The 19,213-nt window shown below is 42.1% G+C and overlaps 1 protein-coding gene across 1 annotated transcript in view; it reads right to left on the reverse strand.

Moving 5' to 3' along the window:
* Positions 1-18,492, reverse strand: part of LOC310781579 (transmembrane protein 26-like) — a gene marked incomplete at its 3' end in the record, with an annotated part of 97,476 nt that extends 78,984 nt beyond the window's left edge. The window contains exons 1-3 of the mRNA XM_083642201.1: positions 18,375-18,492; positions 17,806-17,900; positions 16,480-16,710 (exon numbers count right to left, since the gene is read on the reverse strand). Of these exons, the coding sequence (XP_083498327.1) occupies positions 16,480-16,710; positions 17,806-17,843 (269 nt within the window). The remainder of the gene's footprint in view (positions 1-16,479; positions 16,711-17,805; positions 17,901-18,374) is intronic.
* Between the last annotated feature and the right edge of the window lie 721 nt (positions 18,493-19,213).

The raw sequence follows: 19,213 nt of genomic DNA on the forward strand, positions 1-19,213 counted from the left end.
TTCATTCTCATTATGGCCAGCCTTCCTTCTTGTATGACACTTGACACTTTTGTCGCACGCACGCTATTGTACAGACAACAGACACACCTATGCTTGTATCACAGTGGGTATATCACTCATGGTCTCACTCTCATTTGCATACTGTATGTTTTCAGCAGCTCCAACTCTTCTCTGTTAAAAACCAAATGCTAAAAGTGTACTGGAAACAGGAATCCGGTGAGATTTGACCAGATAAATAGAGCTAAAGAGCAACTCTGAGCAGCAGCGTTGCATGTTGGGTAGAGCAGTGTTGCATCTTGGGTAGAGAGAATGATATACACTTGTCGCCAACCATGGGAGGCCTGTCTGTTCTGTTAGCTGCTGTGTTAATGTAGCATGGAAACATGTCCAGAAAACAATGAATGAACAAAATGAACTGAACCCATGGGTAAGTGTCACCACTTTGTGATTGTTCATTATATACAGCCAGCTGGGTTTGAAAACATAATGGAAGAGATAGCCTAGTGTGAATAGCCTAGTGTGAATGGAGGCTGTTAACAACATCAACTGTGCCTTATAGGCTAACCTCAGCCAGCCAAAACAAACACCTTGTCCCCCTGGCGTTAGGACACACTGTTCATCAATGTTTGGGACTAGTTGCAACAAGCTAATTGAGCTAATGCTAGCATTAGGCCAGCGTTTCTCAACTGGTGGGTAGCGTCGCGGGGCCGTTTTGATTGGATCGCGGACATTGACTCTTTTTTTTTTTTTTTTTCATTTGTTAAATTCAGATTATTGAAACTGGATTAGCCTGACCAGTTTTACTTGTTTAACAAGCTGAAGCATATGCTCTGCCTGTAATTCAAGAGAAGTCTGCCTTTTCATTTCATATTTAATTTTAGTTCAATTCAGATGATTGAAACTGGATTAGCATGGCCCCAGTTTAATTAAAAGTTATGACCAGTTTAACTAAAAAGCATATAGCCTGCCTGTGATTCAAGAAAAGTCTGCCTTTTATTACATATTTCATACAGTTCAAATAAGACTTTCTGACCATGACCAGTTTGACTTGTTTAAATTTAAAAACATACAGTATAGGCCTGTAATTCAAGTCTGCCTTATTTCAATTGGTTTTTAGCCCTAGTTGCACTTCTGTTGCACTTTTTTGTTCATTTGACAGTGCATGAAGGCATTGTGTATTAAATAAATGCGCTGTTTTTTGTGCAATAAATTTGAGTGGTTTAAAAATAAATCTGAAATGTGGGTCGCGACTTCATGACAAGGAAAATAGTGGGTCCTGAGGCTACACCAGTTGAGAACCACTGCGTTAGGCGTTAGTTAGCATGCTACCCAAGCAGCTTCTCTGGCTGACTGGACACATGACAACAGATCAGCAACTCTGTAACAAAACTAAAAGGGTAACATTACTTTGGTGACCAGGGACTATTATCAGTACATTTGACTTCTAATCTAACACTAACATAATGGAAGATAGCCTACATTAGTTACTGGCTGATTAGATGCAGCCATTGATAGCTTTTCACTTGTGTGTTTGCAGCTCTGGTAAGCCTGCTAGTTTTGTAAACAGTTGTTGTCGCAACCATGAACATGAATGACACTACAAGGAATACTACTTCTCTGGAGGTTATCATGTCCTATTTTCCTTGAGACAGTTGGAGACATTTAGAATACAGGGTAATTATTGAGGCTGTAGTTTGCAGGTAATGTAGTTTTAGATTGCAGAGATTGAGCCGACTTTCCCCTTTTGTGTCTCTGTAGTAGGCTACAACCAGTCTGACTTCCCCACCTACCAAGTACTTCTACTCCAAAGTCCTTTTACTCACATAGGCACACCCATAACTACTTAGTCCCCCTAGGTCCATGGGCAGGGACCTTGCAAGCCAGGCGGTGCATGGCGAGGACGGCAAGCACAATTACATTTTCGGTAGGAAATGTAGACATTCTAGTTATTATTATTATTATTATTATTATTAGTGGCCGGGCCAGCGAAGTGGCCAGGCCACTTCTTGTATTTGCCATTATTCTTCATCCTCCCGGGAAGTTCGACTTCCCATGGATGAAAACTAACCAAACTTTGCACAAAGGTCCAGTCCCATGCCAAACGTCTTTGACACAAATTTGGGGCCAATAGTCCTAACGGTGGCACTACAGCGACCGTCTAAAGTTTAAAACTTAAAAAATTCATAAAAAATCAGGCATACGTGCTACGGCTTTGCAACTTTCACCGAAATGTGCGCCTAAATGAGGGGAAGCTTTTGTACAATGCAACCTATGGCCAATTATGAAGTCTAACGACCGCAAAACTGCAAAAACGGCAAAAACGAATTAAACCCTACTCCTCCCACATTTTTTCTTCAAACGACACCAAACTTCAGCATCTGCATCGTAGACTGTTCTACACAAAAGTATCAAACCAGATTTTCGATCGGTCAAAAATTGAGCCCACAGTGCATCAAAACGTTGAATTCTGGCTCCGTGTATAGCCTAATTACCTTATTTACCTTTGGCAATTAGGTTGTATTTGTGATGTCATCAGTCAGTCAAGCAATTGTGATGCCATCACTGATGTCACTCGAGCAATTGTGATGTCATAATATTTTTTTTCCCCATTGACTTGCATGGGGTTTCGAAAAATCTTGCAGTAAATTAGCTGTAATTCAGAAACCATAACAGCTACAGCTACGAAACTTGGTAGGGAGGTGCACAGAGGGGCCTTTTATTCTACATGAAAGAATTACACAAATTGAGCAGATGGTGGAGCTATAACAGCCCTCTTTACATTCTGGTCCATAACTTCTGAACCGTATGGTCTATCATCAAACTTCTTTTTTCCCTGGATTCCTTGGGTCCTTCCGCATCTACTCATCTAGGCCACGCCCATTTCCGTCTGACTAGATTTCCTGCCATTTTGAATTTGGTCCAAAACAGTTTTTTTTGCAATTCCCCCTTGAAATGTTGTCCAGTCTTCACCACACCAAAGCACACATCATGTGATGAGTGTCCTGCACAACACTGTTTCGTGGTATTTGAAAAAAGCACACCGTTGCGATATAATCGACTTCCAAACTTCTGTGGGTGGGGCCAATTTCACAAGAATCACCATAACTCTAGAACACAACGTGCGATCCTAACCAACCTTGGTCCAGGTGTGGAAGGATGTACTCTGAGCCTACAGGATAAATATTGTGTCATTTCGCCTTTAGGGGGCGCTATAGCAGCATTCAGTACCTGTACCTTCTAAATTGTTTTATTTTGAAGGGCGGCAGGAAGTGCTGATTCATTGTCATTATGGCCAACCTTCCTTCTTGTATTGACACTTGACACTTCTGAGCTGATTTCAAGGCTCAAGGCTCAAAGCCTTGAGACTTGCCCGGCCACGACCCATTGCTGCGCAGCAGCTATAATAATAATAATAATTATTATTATTATTATTATTCCACAGTACACAGCAGCACTTACAACCTACCTGAAAAGAGCCCTGTACCAACCTCCCTGTCTTCAGCAGAGTTGGGGTCTGTTACTCAAAAAAGTAATGTATTACACATTACACATTACTTTAAAAAAAAGTAATGTTTATGTTTATGTTTATGTTTATTTATTTAGCACACATTAAAACAGTGCAAGGAGGGAACGAAGCCCACAGGGCTTGTACGGAGTTCCACCCCTATCAACAATCATAATCGTATAATCAAAATCATATAAAAAATAATCATATCAAAAAAAATTACAAAGTTACAATAGGCTAACAGAAAATTAGTCTATTGACATCCCCAGGCTAACACAATGACTTTTGCAGATAAATAAGGAGACAAGGTACAAAGCAGAGCGTATGGAGGAATAAGGAGACAATATACACAGATGGGAGAAGGGCACACAAAAGAAGGCAAAAGAAAAACCACGAACATGACAATGGCAAGGGCAGAGAGGGAGTTGGATTGATGGTTGGATGGTTCATGTATGGATAAGATGCTTTTTAAGGTGCTTTTTAAAGAGTGAATAAGAAGCTATGGATCGGAGTTGAAGACTTAATTCACTCCAGAGCATGGGGCCTCTATAAGAAATGTTGTGTTGATGACTTGATGTTCGGGTGAAAGGTAAATAGAGGTTATTATTGCTGTGCCTTGTGTGATATGAATGTATGTCTGAAGTGAATGTAAAGAAATTTCGAAAAGTGTCGGGAAGATCTTGCTTTCTGTAAGTAAACTTGTGAATGAATAAGCATGTTTGAAGAATATTAAGTTTATGAATAGGTAATAAAGAATATTTTTTAAAAAGTGGAGTAGATGGAGCATGTCTGTTGGAATGTGAGATGATTCTTAGGAACCTTTTCTGAATAATATACAGTTTGTTGAGATAGGTGGGAAATGTAGCAGCCCAGACAATGTTACAGTAATTTAGGTAGGGAAACAGAAAACTATAATACAGAGTTAGATGGGCTGAAGGATGTATTAAGGGGGTGACTTTTCTTATAATGCCCAGCATCTTCGTAGACCTTTTGCACACAAGGTTAATGTGGTTAGACCAATTGAGTCTGTCATCCACAATAACTCCCAGGAATTTTGTAGAATTGACTTGTAAAATTTCAGATCCAGTGATGAATATTTTTGCGGACTCTTTAGGGTAGGACTTATTTCTGTTGCAAAAGATCATAAAGTTGCATTTATTTACATTAAGTGTTAATTTGTTGAGTTGAAACCATTTGGAGACAGTAGATAATTCATCATTCACACAGCCAACCAGATGACTGAAGTTATTATGAGTTGCAATAAGGTTAGTGTCATCAGCAAATAATACAGGTAGAAGATGTTCACAAGACATGGTTAAATCATTTATATAAATCAAAAATAATAATGGACCCAGGATTGATCCTTGGGGAACCCCATGCATAATTCTGGATTTAGTAGAAGAATATCCATTAAGCGATACAAATTGTTCTCTGTTATTTAAATAGTTTTTAAACCAGTTCAGGGCAGTATCCTCCACTCCATACCTGTTAAGTTTTGAAATCAAGATAGCGTGATTGACAGTATCAAAGGCTTTACTAAGGTCTAAAAAGACACCAAGGGCGAACTTATTTTTGTCCAGGGCTGTTGAAATTATATTTGTTAACTGAAGTAATGCATGTTCTGTTGAATATTTTTTTCGGAAGCCATATTGGTGTTCATATAGAATGTTGTTAGTAGCTAAGTGACTGGATAATCTTGAATAAACAAATTTCTCCAGAATTTTTGAAATACAGGGCAGAATGGATATTGGTCTATAGTTGCTGAAGTCCTTGGTATCACCTGTTTTGAAGATAGGAATGACTTTAGCCGTTTTGAGATCCTGGGGGACAATACCAAATTGCAGTGATAATGATAAAATGTGGGTTAGAGGTTTAATTATATAATCAATAGATTCTTTGATAAGGATACTCTTTTTTTTTTTTTTTTTTTTTTTTTTTTAATATTTTATTTAGCAATTTAGATTTTTTAGAACACAGAAAAACAAACCAAAAACAAACACAGATACAGTAAAAGAAAAGAAAGAAAAAACATACATACACTAGTACCACCAGTCACAGCTTGTAAATATACATAAATTATGCTTGCAAACATATATACATATATACAAATGAGTGGGATCCCACGCAAGGGAGGAAGACCGGCCGGGCGAATCACCCATCACCCCTAACCTCGTCAAGGTAGGCCAGAAACGGGTCCCAAATAGTTTTAAATCTCCCAGGTGAGTTGGTCCTCAAGAACCTGAGTCTCTCCATTCGTATGATGGAGATCATGTCCGCCAACCACAACTGAAAACAGGGTGGAGTGGGGGACTTCCATTTCTGCAGAATTAGTTTCTTGGCAACAATTGTCCCCTGTGACAGAGACTGCTGCACAGCTGTAGGGAAGTTCAGAGAGGACTCCGAGCAGCCGAAGATGGCGAGTTCTGCCTCTGGCTGAAGGGTTATTTTGTAGGCCTTAGAGTACCAATCAAATATTTTGGCCCAAAATCCGGTCAGTAAAGGGCACGACCAAAAGGCATGAGACAGAGTGCCCTCCGACACCCGACACCTGTCACACAGTGGTGAGACAGACGAGTAAATCTTGTGCAATTTCTGCTTCGAATAGTGAAGACGGTGAGTAACTTTAAATTGGATCAGCTGGTGTCTACTATTAACTGAGCCGAGTTGTATCATAGACAGACTCCTATCCCATATAATGTCAGACAAGTCAATGCCAAGTTCCCCCTGCCACGCTTCTCTAATCCTTTCAGTAGAGGCCGTGGTGCAATTGTCAAACAAACATACAAATCTCGAAATTAGATGCTTGGAGTGAGGAGGGCTCAGCAATACATCAAAAAAAGCATGGTCATTTGGGAGTGCTTCAAAGGTACGAATCTTGGATCGAACATAATTTCTGACTTGAAGAAATCTGAGCCAATTCGTGCCAGGCAACCCAAACTTCCTCTTCAGCAGATCAAATGATGCAAAGTGACCATCTATGTATAGGTCTTTGATGGAAACTAGCCCTTTCTCACTCCAGGCATGATAGTGTCTGTCTGACCATGGAGCCAAAAAAGAGTGGTTGAAACAAATTGGCGTATGGCCAGAAACATCTGGTAGACTCAAAACACTCCTAACTTGGTTTAAAATTCTGACAGAGTTTTTCATGACAAAACTTAAATTAAAATGTTCTAAAGGGTTGTCTAATTTAGCAAATAGCATAGCTGGCAGGGAAGAGATGCCAGTAGAGCTGGCCTCCATTTTCAGCCACAAGGGGGCCCCGGGAGAAATATTGCCAGGAGTCCCTTGAAGCCAAAACATTAGGGCCCTAACATTCGCAGCCCAGTAGTAGTGCCTAAACACTGGTAAGGCCAGCCCACCTTCGGACTTGGGTTTTTGTAAATGAATTTTCGAAATTCTATGATTTTTATAGTTCCAGATGTAAGACAGAATTATGGAGTCCAGTTTCTTGAAAAAAGTCGATGTAAGAAGGATGGGAAGGTTTTGACATATATAGAGGAACCTGGGAAGTGAAACCATCTTAATTGAATTTATACGACCAATCATGGACAAGGGCAGGATTTTCCAGTTTTCTATACATTGTTTAAGTCTTAAAACAAAATCACCAAAATTCAACTTAAATACTAATTTAGGGTCTCTGGGTATGGTCAAGCCAAGATAGGTGAGGTGGTCCCTAGCCAATTTGAATGGGAGATTCTCCAGAAAACCGGGAGTGAAGACATCAGAGAGAGGCATAAAGTCGCTCTTTGTCCAGTTAATTGTGTAGCCAGACAACTTACCGAACGAGGTGATTAATTCTAGGAGAGGGGGGATCGATTTTTCCGAGTTATGTAGGTATAATATCACATCGTCGGCATACAAACTGATACGCGTCTCAATACCACTGACCTCCAGACCTACAAGGCTTGGGTGACTACGTATTTTTAGAGCAAGGGGCTCGAGTGCGACAGCGAAGAGGGCCGGCGAGAGAGGACAACCCTGCTGGACCGAGCGAAGTAGTGGAAATGTGGTTGACCTGTCACCATTGGTTATGACTGAACATGTTGGACTATCATATATCAGCTTTACCCAAGATATAAATGAATCGCCAAACCCAAATCTGTGCAGTGACTCGAACATATAAGGCCACTCAACCTGATCAAACGCTTTCTGTGCATCAAGTGATAAAATTGCTGCTCCGCTAGTCTTATTGTGATCTGCGTATATGGTGTTGAGGAGGCGTCTGACATTGGCGAAAGAGAACCTGTTCGGAATGAACCCTGTCTGGTCAGGATGAATAATAGACGACAAATGTTTATTTAGCCGGGTAGCCAGCGTTTTAGTAATTACCTTCCTGTCAAAATTCTGGAGTGCTATAGGTCTGTAACTGGCTGGGTCTACTTCCTCCTTCCCCTTTTTTAAAATGAGGGAGATATTAGCTTCATATAATGTTTTAGGCAAGACTTTGTCCTTCTTAGAGCTAGCTATCATTCTAAGGAGGACTGGGGCGAGAGTGTTGCAAAATGTCTTGTAAAATTCAGCGCCGAATCCATCCGGCCCAGCTGCTTTGCCTGATGGGAATGATTTAATGGCGGAAGTTATTTCTTCTAATGTGAAATCAGAGTCTAGGTCCTCTTTGGCAGCGTCACTGAGTTTGGGTGTTTGAAGAGTGTCGAAAAAAGCGTCCAGATCAGATTGAGCGGCATCACACTTAGACGAATATAGTTCACTGTAAAACTCCTTAAAACGGTCATTTATTTCCTTAGGGTTAGTCAACAAGGCGCCCCCCTTTGATTTGATAGAGAGGATTGATCTAGACGCCTGGGCGCCCTTAAGCTGCCACGCCAAGAGTGCCTGAGGCTTATCTCCCAACTCAAATTGCTTTTGTTTTAGTTTTAAAAGGAGAGTGTTTATTTGACCACTCAGGATGCAGTTGTATTCATATTTCAACTTCAATATCTTATTATAGTCGTCAGGGGATTTTGAGACCTGGTATGCAGTTTCAAGGGTGGGAAGAGCGTTTTCAATCTCCAATAGCCTCCGCCCTCTTTCCTTCTTGGCAGTGGCCTCGTATGAGATTATATGCCCACGAGTGACAGCCTTCAAAGTTTCCCATAATGTGGAGTCCGATACCTCACCATTATCATTAAATTCCATGAAATGTTTTAATTTTGTGTTAATATATGCTATGAATTTCCCTTCAGCAAGTAAGGAGGGGTTGAACCGCCAAGAGTACGTCTGTTTGGGAAGAGAGAAATTTAGAGACATTGTCAGGGGGCCATGATCAGAAATCAATATATTGTGATATTTTGTATTAGTAACGTGGGAGATTAATTGAGAGTCTATTATAAAGTAATCTATTCTACTGTAGGATTTATGGACGTGGGAGTAAAATGAATAGTCTTTGTCAGTAGGGTGTTGAACCCTCCAGATATCTACTAAATTCCTAGATTTGATCAGATTGTTTAGGACCTGCACTGACGAGATATTTGGGGGTGGACGTGAGGATAGTCTGTCTAGATATGGATCCAGGTAGCAGTTGAGGTCACCTCCAATTATTATTTTAGAATTACTGTTGTCAGGGAGTAGATCAAAAACTTTTCTAAAAAAATGTGGATCATCGGTATTTGGACCATAAATATTGAGCAGTGTTATTGGAAATGAATGAATGGTTCCTGAAACTAAAATATACCTACCAAGAGGGTCTGTGGTCAAAGAAGTGAGTTGAAATGGAATATTCTTCCGAATGAGAATAGCCACACCCCGGGCATGAGATGAGAATGTGGACTGATACACTTGTGATACCCAGCTGCGCCTAAGACTACGTTGTTGGTTAGACTCGAGGTGAGTCTCCTGCAAGAGAATGATGTCTGCCGATAAAGATCTCAGATGTTTGAAAACCTTCTCCCTTTTTATAGCTTGGCCGAGCCCTTTGACATTCCACGAGACAAGGTTGAGATCCCTACCCCCTAACTGAGTCCCACCTTGAAATCCAAACATAGGGTAACAGGAATTACATATTTATTATAAGCAAGCACACATGCATACTGCAAAAAGAAGTGACTGGTAGCCTTATACAAACAAAAACAACAATACACACACCCCTCCCACCCCCCCCGCGTGTCGCCCAGAACATGACACGCTGTGTCCCGTATTACCTAATTGACTTAAACGGTTACACATAGTAGATATACAACCTCTTACTTCTAACCAAGGAGGCTCCCGGTGAATTCCAGCATACAAGCTTATTACAACCAAGCCTTAAGAGTTAACAAAATGAATAATAAAATACCAAATAAAATGGAAATGGTTGTGCAACACATGTACAAATCAGATGAACAGTCTATATTAGAGCTGCAACTGTTAATCGATTAATCGACCAGTCGAACAACAGAAAGCAAATCGATAAATACTCAGACATTCGACCTGAGCAACTTCCCAAGAAAAAAGGGGGGAAAAAATCAAAACTCCCTGATTCGAGCTTCCTAAATGTGAATATTCCCTGGTTTCTTTACTCTATGGTAGTAAAGTGAATATCCCCGGGCTGTGGTCAAAACAAGACATTTTGAGGACGTCATCTTGCGCCCGGAGAAACAATGATCGACATTTTACACTTCTCCAACCCTCTGTAGACCAAACAACCACCCGATTAATAAAGAAAATAATCAATAATTATCGACATATCAATTGACAATTAAAACAATCGGCAGTTGCATTGCATCCCCAATCAATATAATCATAAAGAGCATATTACAATAACAAACAAGCCCATGTCTTGTGTAAACCCATACACGGAGTACGGGGGGAATTGAAAAGTGGCCATGTGAAGTGATCAAGCTGGTATCACCAGCCTACAGGTGAGTCATTTCTCAGTCAAAAATATTCTTAGCCTAAGTCGCCCTCTAGAGGGCTTCTAAGAAAGCGCGTCATTCTCTCGTTCCTGATGGTTGGTTTGTTTGGGCTGAAAATGATTTGGCTTGTGTATATATTTGCGTAATGGTAAACTATAGAAAATCAAGTGTTCTTTACAATATAAATTAGCCCAGCGATAACATCACAGAGAAAGTGACCATATCTTGAGTCCTAGGGCTGCTGGCTGGATTCATTCAAAAGGAAAGAAAAGAAGATTTTTTTTTTTTTTTTTTTTTTGCATTTTTCAAGCCAGTTTAAGTTACATTATAAATTAGCCCAGCAATAACGTCAGAGAGAGTGACAATATTTTGAGACTTAGGGCTGCTGGCCGGATGAATTCAAGGGGAAAATAAAAAAAAACATGTATTACGCCAGTTGGGTGGTATTAACCAGCTTCATAGCGTATGGCCCAGGTAAAGGGTACCCGTAATGAAAACAATGCTAGTTGCAGCCCCAATTAGTATAATCATTAAAAAAAAAAACATTAGACAATAACAGACACACCCATATCTTGTGTATAACCAGCATTACCCATGCACATAGCACATAGTGTTCACGCATACATCATCTGCCTACAGGCGGGTCATTCTCAGTGAAAATAATAATACTCTTAGCCTAAATCGCCCTCTAGAGGCCTTCTTAAGGAAGCGCGTTCCGTTCCATTTTCTTTTGGGCTGAAAGTTATGTGGGTATATATTCGTGTAATGTAAACTATAAGAAATTAAGTGTTCTTTACAACATAAATTAGCACAGCAATAACATCAGTGAGAGTGACAATACCTTGAGTCTTAAGGCTGCTGGCCGGATGAATTCAAAAGGAAAGAAATAAAGAAAATAAAAAAATCCACATTTATCAAGCCAGTTCGGGTGACATTAACCAGCTCCGTGGCGTACGGTACGGCCCAAAGAAAGAAAGAGTAGCCATATTACTACTCCTTACTGATCCTCTGATCGTAAAACTGTTGAGCTTCATCAGGCGAATCGAAAATGCGCACGTCGTTTCCATGCATCACACGCAGCCGTGACGGGTACAGATGGTGGAACCGCACGTTCTTTCGGTATAACGCTTGCTTTATACCATTGAATGCGGCCCGCTTTTTGGCGAGTGCTGTGCTGAGGTCTTGATAGATCCTTAAAACAGCTCCTTGATATTTCAGCTCGTGGTTCCTGGCCCAGCGTAGCGCAGCCTCCTTCTGCTGGAATCTGGAGAAACAGACCAGGAATGTGCGGGGATTCTTCTCTTGGCGACCGGCATACCTGGTGGTCGGGGTCCGGTGGGCTCGCTCCAATTCAGGCGGCGCAGGGAAGACGTCGGGTCCCATCACTTGTATCAGCAGCTCCGACATGAACTTCAGTGGGTCCTTACCGTCCTCACTGCCCTCGGGGATGTTAAGTACACGGAGATTAGCCCTCCGAGACCGATTTTCGAGATCGTCAACACGGTCCAAAAGAGACTGGTTTTGGGTTTGGAGCGTTTTAATGGTGGACTCTGCTGACGTTAAACGTGCAAAGTTGTCGCCGGACACTGACTCCACAGAGGACAGGCGGTTCTGGAAAGAGTTCACTGTTGTTTGTAGTGAGTCCATAGAGGCTTGTAGTGGTTTAGTGGATTCTTGGATCAGGGCTGAGAAATCATCTTTGAGTGACGCCCTCTGCTTTGCGAATTCCGCGGACAGTTGTTCCATCGTGATGGGCATAACGCTATCAGTTTTGCTTTTGGCTTTGCTAGCCTCGGGTGCGGGTGCTGCAAATGATGCTAGCTTCAATGCTGCGTTGGTGCTAGCACGTGTAGCCGCTATTTGTGCCTTAGTTGTTCGTGCGCTGCTCCTAGGCTTCGCAGACCCCACGCTCATTTCACAAGCAAAACTCCAAAGTGAATCCTACTCGACCGTTTTCACAAAAGTTTCAGAGAAAAAGCTTGATAAAACAAGAAAATAGCAAAAGTAGACCGAGAGCCTCCCCTCGAGCGTCCTTCCTCTACATGCTACAACCCGATAAGGATACTCTTGATACCATCGTGTCCTGGGGCTGAATTCTTTAAATCCATGATGATATTGCAGACTTCTTGAGTACTCGGAGGATCAAAGCCATGGAGTGAAGAAAACTGCCCCTGAATCATGCTACAAGGGTTCACATCAGTATCCACGATACTTGATGCCAGAACAGAGCCAACATTAACAAAAAAATCATTGAAACCATCAGCTATTTCTCTTGGGTTAGAGAGTAACCCCTCGTTCCCCCGCATTTCAACTGGTGCAACTGGAGGTGATTTACTGTGGTTAAGTATATGATTTATGAGGTTCCATGTGGACTTGATGTCGCTTGCAGCCTGCATAAACCCATCTGCATAGTACTTTTTTTTTTTTTTTTTTATGCTAGCTGTAAATTTGTTTTTATATTTCTTATAGTTGTCTATGTTTGTGGGGGTGGGGTTTGAAATAGCTTTCCTGTAGAGCTTATTTTTTTTGCGGGATGCCTTACTTTACTTGATTACTCCCTGGAGAAAGTAATTTGTTACACTACTCGTTACATTACTTTTGCGTTACTCCGTAACATCGCCTGAGATGCATTGTCATATAATTTGCCAGTTAACAATACAACATTAAACCTTACATACTGTATGCCCATAATGAGGTAGGTTGGAAAACTTTCCTGTCTGATGGTGGCTGTCCATTCCCTGCCATCTGTATTTTTCTCAGTATGTTTCTGAAAAATGGCGATTCTACTGTTGAAACTGGCAACATTTCCTCTACCATGTATGAGGCAACAAGCCTGTCCATCTCTGATTTTGATGTTACCTGGTGAAAAGCAAGCTTTTGCTGCTTGCTTGGGGTCGAGGGAGGCGACTCAGCTTGGCTCTGCGGATCTCTGCAACCAGCTTTGTGTTAGCATGTTGCCTCTGTAGATGCTTTGAGAGGTTTCATTTCCTGTACTTTTCCCCATAGCCTATTGGGTAGGGCTGTCACGATTCCTCGAGTACCTTGAATAACTCGAGTAATTAAAATGATCGAGGCCAAAATGATTCGCCTCGACACGGCATTTAGAGAGTAGAGACTGTGTTTCTCACGGACGCTTACTGGTGTGGCACAGCGCTCTTCCGGTGTAAACACATGAGAACACATGATCGCAGAGCGGCAGACAGACCAGAGACGGACCCCGCAAAATGGAACGAGGCGGCGGAGAAAGCAGACAGGAGGAGCCGGGAAGGGAAGAACCAGGGCCGACAAAGCGACCGAAACTGTCTAAAGTGTGGGACCATTTCACGCTGAAAAAGGACACAAACTCAGTGGTGTGCAAGTACTGGACGATACTTGCATATCACAACAGTACCTCGTCAATGCTTCAGCACCTGAACCGTAAACATCCAGTCTACGCATCCACCAGCGCATCTACGTCGAGCGGAGCAAGGTAACGTAACGTTAACTATACACAACGCTAATGTAAATGTATGCTAATGATTGCTACTTGATATTAAGACTAGTAGTAGTTGTGCTGCTGGCTTGCCACGTTGCCAATATGACTATTAGTAACTGCATTCATGCTGCATTTTTTTGATGTGGCTTGCCGTTTTCGGTGAGAAATACAAAGCTCAACCTAACGTTAACGTTAGCGGCTAATTTAACAGCGTTGTGTGTGTGTGTGTGTGTGTGTGTGTGTGTGTGTGTGTGTGTGTGTGAGTGTGTGTGTGTGTGTGTGTGTGTGATCACACTAGCCTGTTGGTGTGTGAGAGAGAAAGAGAGAGTGAGTGTGTGTGAGAGAGAAAGAGTGTGTGTGTGGAAAATGTACATTTACACACCCTAGACCGGTCGACTCTTCTCATGATGATTGCAAACAACTATTTAATTGGTGCATTTTAGGCTCCAATTATTACACCACCTGACCTGTTATCTTGCTATTCTGATATTTGTGTCAATAATAGGCAACAGGTCTAGGGTGTGTAAATGCGCATTCTCCAGTTTTGTTATGAACTTACCTAATAAATATCAATATTAATTATTATTTCACCTCTTTTTCAGCGGATCACAGCATACTATGGACAGCTTTGTAAGGACGGGTGAAAAAGATGAATGGTGCCACTGCCAGTTCTATGCAATTTAAAAATAAAAATGTTGTTTTTTCTAAGAAAGAAACTAATGTAGTTGTTTATTTGAAGAGATTTATCTTATTTTTTGGTGTATATTTACGATAAGCCTTTGAAAACACAAAAAAGGGTTCTTATCCGATTACTCGATTAATCGATGGATTATTCGGTAGAATACTCGATTACTAAAATAATCGATAGTTGCAGCACTACTATTGGGCCACAGGATCTGCTATTAAAACGGGAGTTGAGTGTTTGATTAGTAACTGTAATCATTACAGTGTAATGTGATCACTGCACTTATCAGTAGTTTTGTAACAGTAGTTACACTACTGTTACAAAAGCAATGTGATTACAGTAAGCCAACACTGGTTTTCAGGCACCTTCTCCACCTCATCTGATCCCTGATAAAATCATATTTGAGTTTGGTACCAGTTTAAAAAGTTGGGGGGACATGTCCCCCCTCTCCCCAGTGGAAAATACGCCCCTGGTGAAAGCCCTAATGAAAAAAACGATAATAATTAGTGAAAGGTGAAAGCCCAGGTCGTTATATTGGTCGCGCAAGGACACCGTGTTTAGACCGGGGAGCAGTTGCCATGAGCGTCAAAGATGACTTCCATGGGTTTACATTAGCCAAAGCCCAAGTCGTTATATCCGTCGCACAAGGGCAGCGTGTTGGGACGGTGGAGCAGTTGCCATGAGCGTCAAAGATGACTTCCATGGGTTTACATTGGAGTTTAGTTGGAAAGCCCAAGTCATTTCATGGGTCGCTCAAGGGTACCGTGTTAGTAACAAGCAACGCAGAAGGGGCGTGACAAAGCGTCAACATGCTGCGCGCTCGGAGTGAGAACGGGTTGGGACGACACATTCAGAGAGAGACAGATTGAGACAGGAGGCTCCATGGTGTATTGCCAAGTTTTGGAGATATCGGCAGTACAGAGATGTCTGCCTTCTCTCTCACTCAGCTTGTGGTGCTCAAAGCACCAGGAAAATACATTTGAAAAACTCAACCACAATCTCTCTTTCCAGAAATTATGACCCGGTTACTCAAGATAATATTTTCTTTTCTATTTTCTATTTTCTTAATTTTGACTGAACTAGGCCTACACTAGCTATCACTACACTCGCTAGCTGCTATAGCTATCAGCGGCTATGTACGGTAGTTCGTTTGAAAGAAAATCTGCTGGTCAGACCAATCAGAGGACATCCTGAGAGACTGTTTCGACCAAACAGCATGGGAAGAGTTCAAGGCTGCAGGAGACCTGGACGAATATGCAGACACGGTAACAGGCTTCATACAAAAATGCACAGAGGACATAATCCCCCCAAAAATAACCAAAATAATGCCAAACCAGAAACCCTGGATTAACTGTGATGTCCGGGCTGCACTCCACGCCCGGACCACCGCCTTCAAGTCCGGGACCCCAGAACAATACAAGCAGACGAAATACGCCCTCCGAGCTACAATAAAAAAAGCGCGGAGAGAATATGGAAGGCAGCTGGAGGCAAAACTGGACTCCAACAACCCCAGACACCTGTGGAGAGGCCTCCATGCTGCCACTGACTTCAAAGGGGTAAAACAGCAAAACAACGAGTCACCCACCCTGCCAGACGAACTCAACGAGTTCTACGCCAGGTTCGACCCCTCTGCCAGAGCTCCCCCCCTCCTCTCCCACCCCTCTCCTCCTCTCCTCCCCCCCATCACCCCCCCCACCACCCCCACTCCCTCCTCCTCTCCTCCCCCACCACCCCCCCTCCCCCACTCCTCTCCTCCCCCCCCTGCCACCTCCTCTCCTCCCCCCCTGCCACCTCTCTCCCCCCACCACCCCTCCCCTCCTCTCCTCCCCCCCCTGCCACCTCCTCTCCTCCCCCCCCTGCCACCTCTCTCCTTCCACCACCCCTCCCCTCCTCTCCTCCCCCCCCACCACCACTCCCCCCCTCCCCCCCCCCCACTGCCCTCCTCTCCCCACCACCTATTATAAGGATGTGAAATAAACGTTACCATTTCCACTCTGCTTTGCGGGTCCACTTGAGAGTGACGGCCATTTCCACGCCGAGCAGAGCCACGCCCGTCAGCAGGAGATAATAGAGCCGGTTATCTTCTTTAACGGCCACCACGCGCCACACCATCACCGCGCCGTGCACTGCAAACAGGATGCGGCTGTGCACAGCCAGCAGCGGGTTCAGGAGAACATGCATCCTGCACAGCAGCAGGTTCAGGAGAACACGCATCCTGCACAGAGAAGAAGCAGCATGTTCAGGAGAACACACATCCTGCACAGAGAAGCTACACAGAAGATACTGCATATTTACTCATTTATAATGAGGATATTATGAGATCAGTTTAAATGGAGGGTTAGATGTTTGCAGCTGGAAATAACACGATACAATGATTCAAGTTCACATATTCATACACACTCCCACCAGAGAGGCAATTGGTGGACAGATACATTTCCCTCGACCATTTGCTGGGTTGCAGTGACAGAATCATATGACAAAAATTAAACAGCTATACTGTAAACACGGGGGTGTGAAGCGCTTTAAACATTAACAGGTTTTATGCATTTTATATTACAGTAAGTATTTAAAACATGGTCTAAAACTCAGCTAAACGTAGACCCAAAATCCTGGTCTAATCGTGGTCTACATCAGAGCTAAACCACTGCTCAGTGGGGAATCCGTGTATGACCAAAAATAAAAAGTTATAGTTTAAACACGAGGGTATACAGTGCTTTTATTACACATTTACAGGTTTTTATGCATTTTAAAATGTCTTTTGAAGTTGTTAAACCATCGGCTAAACGTAGACACAAAATCCTGGTCTAACCGTGGTCTATATCAGAGCTAAACCATAGAGGCGAGGTTGAAATGAGTAAGTCGGTTATTGAGTAAGAATTAGATTCACATTCATTCAAAGAGAGGTGGAATGCAAGAGAGCATCAAGAAATAATTACATTTTGTATTCATCTGCTTCTTAGCACATGCAGGCTAGACTTTTTTTCCAAGGCTACTATGTGTGTCAAAATAAAGTGTTTCATGTTGGCTTTCAACCCAAAATAGTTATGATGTTATTTCCTAGCACGCTTCATTTGACTGCACAATCCTTTGTATTTAATTTATATAGAGAATTAATTCAAGATTGACATGGTGAACTATATGATTAGATAGATAGATAGATAGATAGATAGATAGATAGATAGATAGATAGATAGATAGATAGATAGATAGATAGATAGATAGATAGATAGATAGATAGATAATTTCAGCAAATCATTAGACCATGCAGCCTCCACCAAGTGCTGGAAATAAAAGAAATAGCGTTTCCTACCTGAGAGGGCTGACAAACTTCTCTGAAATGAGCTTCATTGTGTTGAAAGGATAAATTGGATGAACAGGTCTGAGAACTGCTTTGTTGCCAATTGACTTTAAAAAGGAAACAAATGGGAAGACGAAATCAGAGTAATAATCTCTGGCACACAGACTAGTCATGGTTGCTAAACTTTGATTGACAGAAAATACCTGCAACTAAATTGAAAATGAAAATGAAAATAAAGGAAGAGCTGCTCTAAAGCCCAACTCAATTACACACTCGAACCGTGGTTCAGTGTTACAGACTCTGATCTGCCAGTCAATATCAAAGGATTCCAAAAAATGTTGTAATTGTTTACAAAAATGCTTGATCTCTCATTGCTTTTATCATCACAGAATCAATAGCTCATGCAAATTCAACTGGGGTCCCTCTATCTTTAAATGTTGATATACTCAAAAACAGTGTAATATTACTACACTATTATTATATTATAATACACAGTATTATTATGCAGCATTGAACACAAAAGCTGTTGTCAGCATAACTTGATGCAGTGCGTGTGCTGGTGCAATATGCAGGCAACTTACTGAGCTGTAAGCCAGAGTCGTCTTTGCTGAGATCTGATGTCCCTTAAATGTCTTTTCCCAAACGTTCCCAGATGACTTGCAGATAGAAAACAGTAGGCTACAAATGTGCGTTTGCCTTTTAAATGACAGCCCTCTTCATCCTTATGTCTCAGTGTCTGTACATGTGGAAGTTAGACCTGCTGGAAGAGTAGGCATGGCAGAAGTGTGTGTGTACTCCTCTGTGTGTGTGTGTGTGTGTGTGTGTGTGTGTGTGTGTGTGTGTGTGTGTGTGTGTGTGTGCGCCTGTGTGTGTGTGTGTGTGTGTGTGTGTGTGTGTGTGTGTGTGTGTGTGTGTGTGTGTGTGTGTGTGTGTGTGTGTGTGTGTGTGTGTGTGTGTGTGTTGGTGTTATAAACACAGGACAGCAGGTCAAGACTGGTGGTGATGTTATGGATGGTTGCTGCTTTAAACTTTAAACTTCTGTTTGATGTATCATTGTCCATCAAGGGACTGGTGTTTGAATTAGCTTCGGCTATTATACACATAGTACATCAGACATTGCTTCTGCAATCGTCAATGTTTCTCCAATTGGCCCTTACAAATCAATCAATCAATCAATCAATCAATCCACTTTAGAGATATGAACTTTGGCTGACAAGGAAAGAGCTAGAATATAAGAGACGGAGAGAAGAAAGACAGTTCAACTGCAAGACCTCCACCTTGGAGCCCTCCGAATAAAACAAAACCATTTCGGAATCATAATTTATAATGTCTGTGTGTGCTGTTACATTTTAAGTTGTACGTTTTGTAGCCGTTTGTCATACCCAAAACTGGTTTTAAGAAAGGGTAAAGGATCATGTAG

Source organism: Poromitra crassiceps, assembly GCF_964638095.1.
Source record: "Poromitra crassiceps genome assembly, chromosome: 8".
NCBI classification, from domain to species: domain Eukaryota; kingdom Metazoa; phylum Chordata; class Actinopteri; order Beryciformes; family Melamphaidae; genus Poromitra; species Poromitra crassiceps.